General features: G+C 57.0%; 1 protein-coding gene across 1 annotated transcript; it reads left to right on the plus strand.

Annotated features, from left to right (window-relative positions):
- Positions 1-835: 835 nt before the first annotated feature.
- NTMT1 (N-terminal Xaa-Pro-Lys N-methyltransferase 1) lies at positions 836-2033 on the plus strand (the record flags this gene model as incomplete). Its single annotated transcript, XM_079544892.1, has 3 exons — positions 836-1006; positions 1148-1400; positions 1777-2033. Exons 1-3 carry the CDS (start codon positions 845-847, stop codon positions 2031-2033), a joined length of 672 nt encoding a protein of 223 aa, XP_079401018.1. The 5' UTR covers positions 836-844.

Raw genomic sequence — 2033 nt, forward strand, 5'->3', positions numbered from 1 at the left:
CCCTTCGGGGCTGCCGTGCTGTCCTTTAGGATTCCAGTTGCGTTCTTTCCTCCCTTAGGTCACAGCGCAGCCACGCTGGGACATCAAGCTGAGGACCCCGAAACTGCCTCCGCTGCCGTAGGAAAGGTTTTGTGTCTAACGGGGTCTTTGCCTTATTTATAAAGGTGTTTGAAGTCCTCAAATTCAGCCTTTGGCCACCTTAAATCTCGCTTCTGATCCCCGGCGCAGTTAATCACATCCACAGCGGTTTGAATTATGGGATGTCTGGGGGGGATTTATAGCTTGTATTGCTGATTATACCTTGACTTTATTACATGGCACATATATCTAACCGGTGGTCACGGCTGAGATTTACAATCCTCAGGTAGGTGCTTAGGAGAACTTTTAGCAACTCCAGATGTAATTGGAGGTGACTGATGGGGCTGTCAGTGTAGATAAACACATAAAACGTTAATGCTCTTAAGTTGGAGAGAGCAGGCAGAACAGGTGAAAAGGCTGGGGCAGCCCTCAAAGGAAGAAACGGGGTATTGCTGAGCGAGGCTGAAGCATCCCTGCCTGGGAGGCTCTGAAAACACTCTGTTGTTCCTTTTTCTGCTCCCCAGGAGGATTTTAGGGCTTGAAATAGCCCAGTTAGGGGGTGATAAAGGGTGTCAGCCCCAAGTCAGGGTGCTCGCAGAGCTGATCTTCGTGGCCGTGGCATTAACAAGGGGAGGGTGGTGATGCTGTTTCTCTGGGGGGCGCACTGGGAGCCCCACCTGGTGGGGGGGCTTTGTGCCTCACCTGTGATTTCTCCCCCCCCTGGAGGAGCAGTGAATCCCACAAGGGTCCGTGCCCCGCAGCCAGCATGACGAGTGAGGTGGTGGTGAATGAGTTTGAGTTTTACTCCAAGGCAGAGAAGTACTGGAAGGATGTGCCCGCCACAGTGGACGGCATGCTGGGGGGCTACGGCCACATCTCCAGCATCGACATCAACAGCTCCAGGAAATTCCTGCAGCGCTTTCTGCGGGTAGGTGCCGTGGGTTGCTGTGCTCCCAGAGCTCTGTCCTCTTCCCTGAGCAGAGCTGGGCTCTTCCCTCTTTGCTGCTCTGTGAGCTCCCACGTGGTCGTCCCGTTTCTCTGAGCTCCATCCCTCACACTGTCACTCCAGGATGGCCCCAACCGAACGGGAACAACCCGCGCCCTGGACTGCGGGGCTGGCATCGGCCGCATCACCAAGAGGCTGCTGCTGCCCCTCTTCAAGACTGTGGACATGGTGGATGTGACCGAGGACTTCCTCACCAAGGCCAAGAGCTACCTGGGGGAGGAAGGCAGGCGGGTGCGCAACTACTTCTGCTGTGGCCTCCAGGACTTCAGCCCTGAGCCCAATTCCTACGACGTCATCTGGATCCAGTGGGTCATTGGTGAGGGTCGCTCGGCTTAGCAGGGTCTCACTTGCCTGTCCCAGGTACCCCAACATGCACAGGGAGGGGCTTGAGGAGACCTGGGGCTGCTGGAGACGTGAGCGTTGCAGCCTGACTGGGTAGGGGGTCTGACCCACAGAGGGGCAGTGGGAGGGCACTGCACTGTGGCATCTTCCGAACTCTGAGGCCAGGGCAGAGAGGTGTGGGTTGGATAGAGCCGGGACTGAGCACACAGGATGCGAGCTGAACATCCCCATGGTTTCCACTGCTCAAATGTTTGTCTGCCTGGATCAGGAGGGATTCCAACCACAGCCTCCCTTCATCCGTCACACTGCCTGGCGGCCCTGCATTTACTAATACCTGCTTTGCCCCCCAGGACACCTCACTGACAACCACCTCTCTGACTTCCTGAAGCGGTGCCGTGCCGGCCTGCGGCCCAACGGCATCGTGGTCATCAAGGACAACATGGCTCAGGAGGGTGTCATCATGGACGATGTGGACAGCAGCGTCTGCAGGGACCTGGATGTGGTCCGTAAGATCATCCGCCGGGCCGGGCTGCACCTCCTGGCCGAGGAGCGCCAGGAGAACTTCCCCGATGAGATTTACCATGTCTACACCTTCGCCATGAGATGA

This window comes from Tetrao urogallus (assembly GCF_951394365.1).
Source record: "Tetrao urogallus genome assembly, chromosome: 19".
NCBI classification, from domain to species: Eukaryota; Metazoa; Chordata; class Aves; order Galliformes; family Phasianidae; genus Tetrao; species Tetrao urogallus.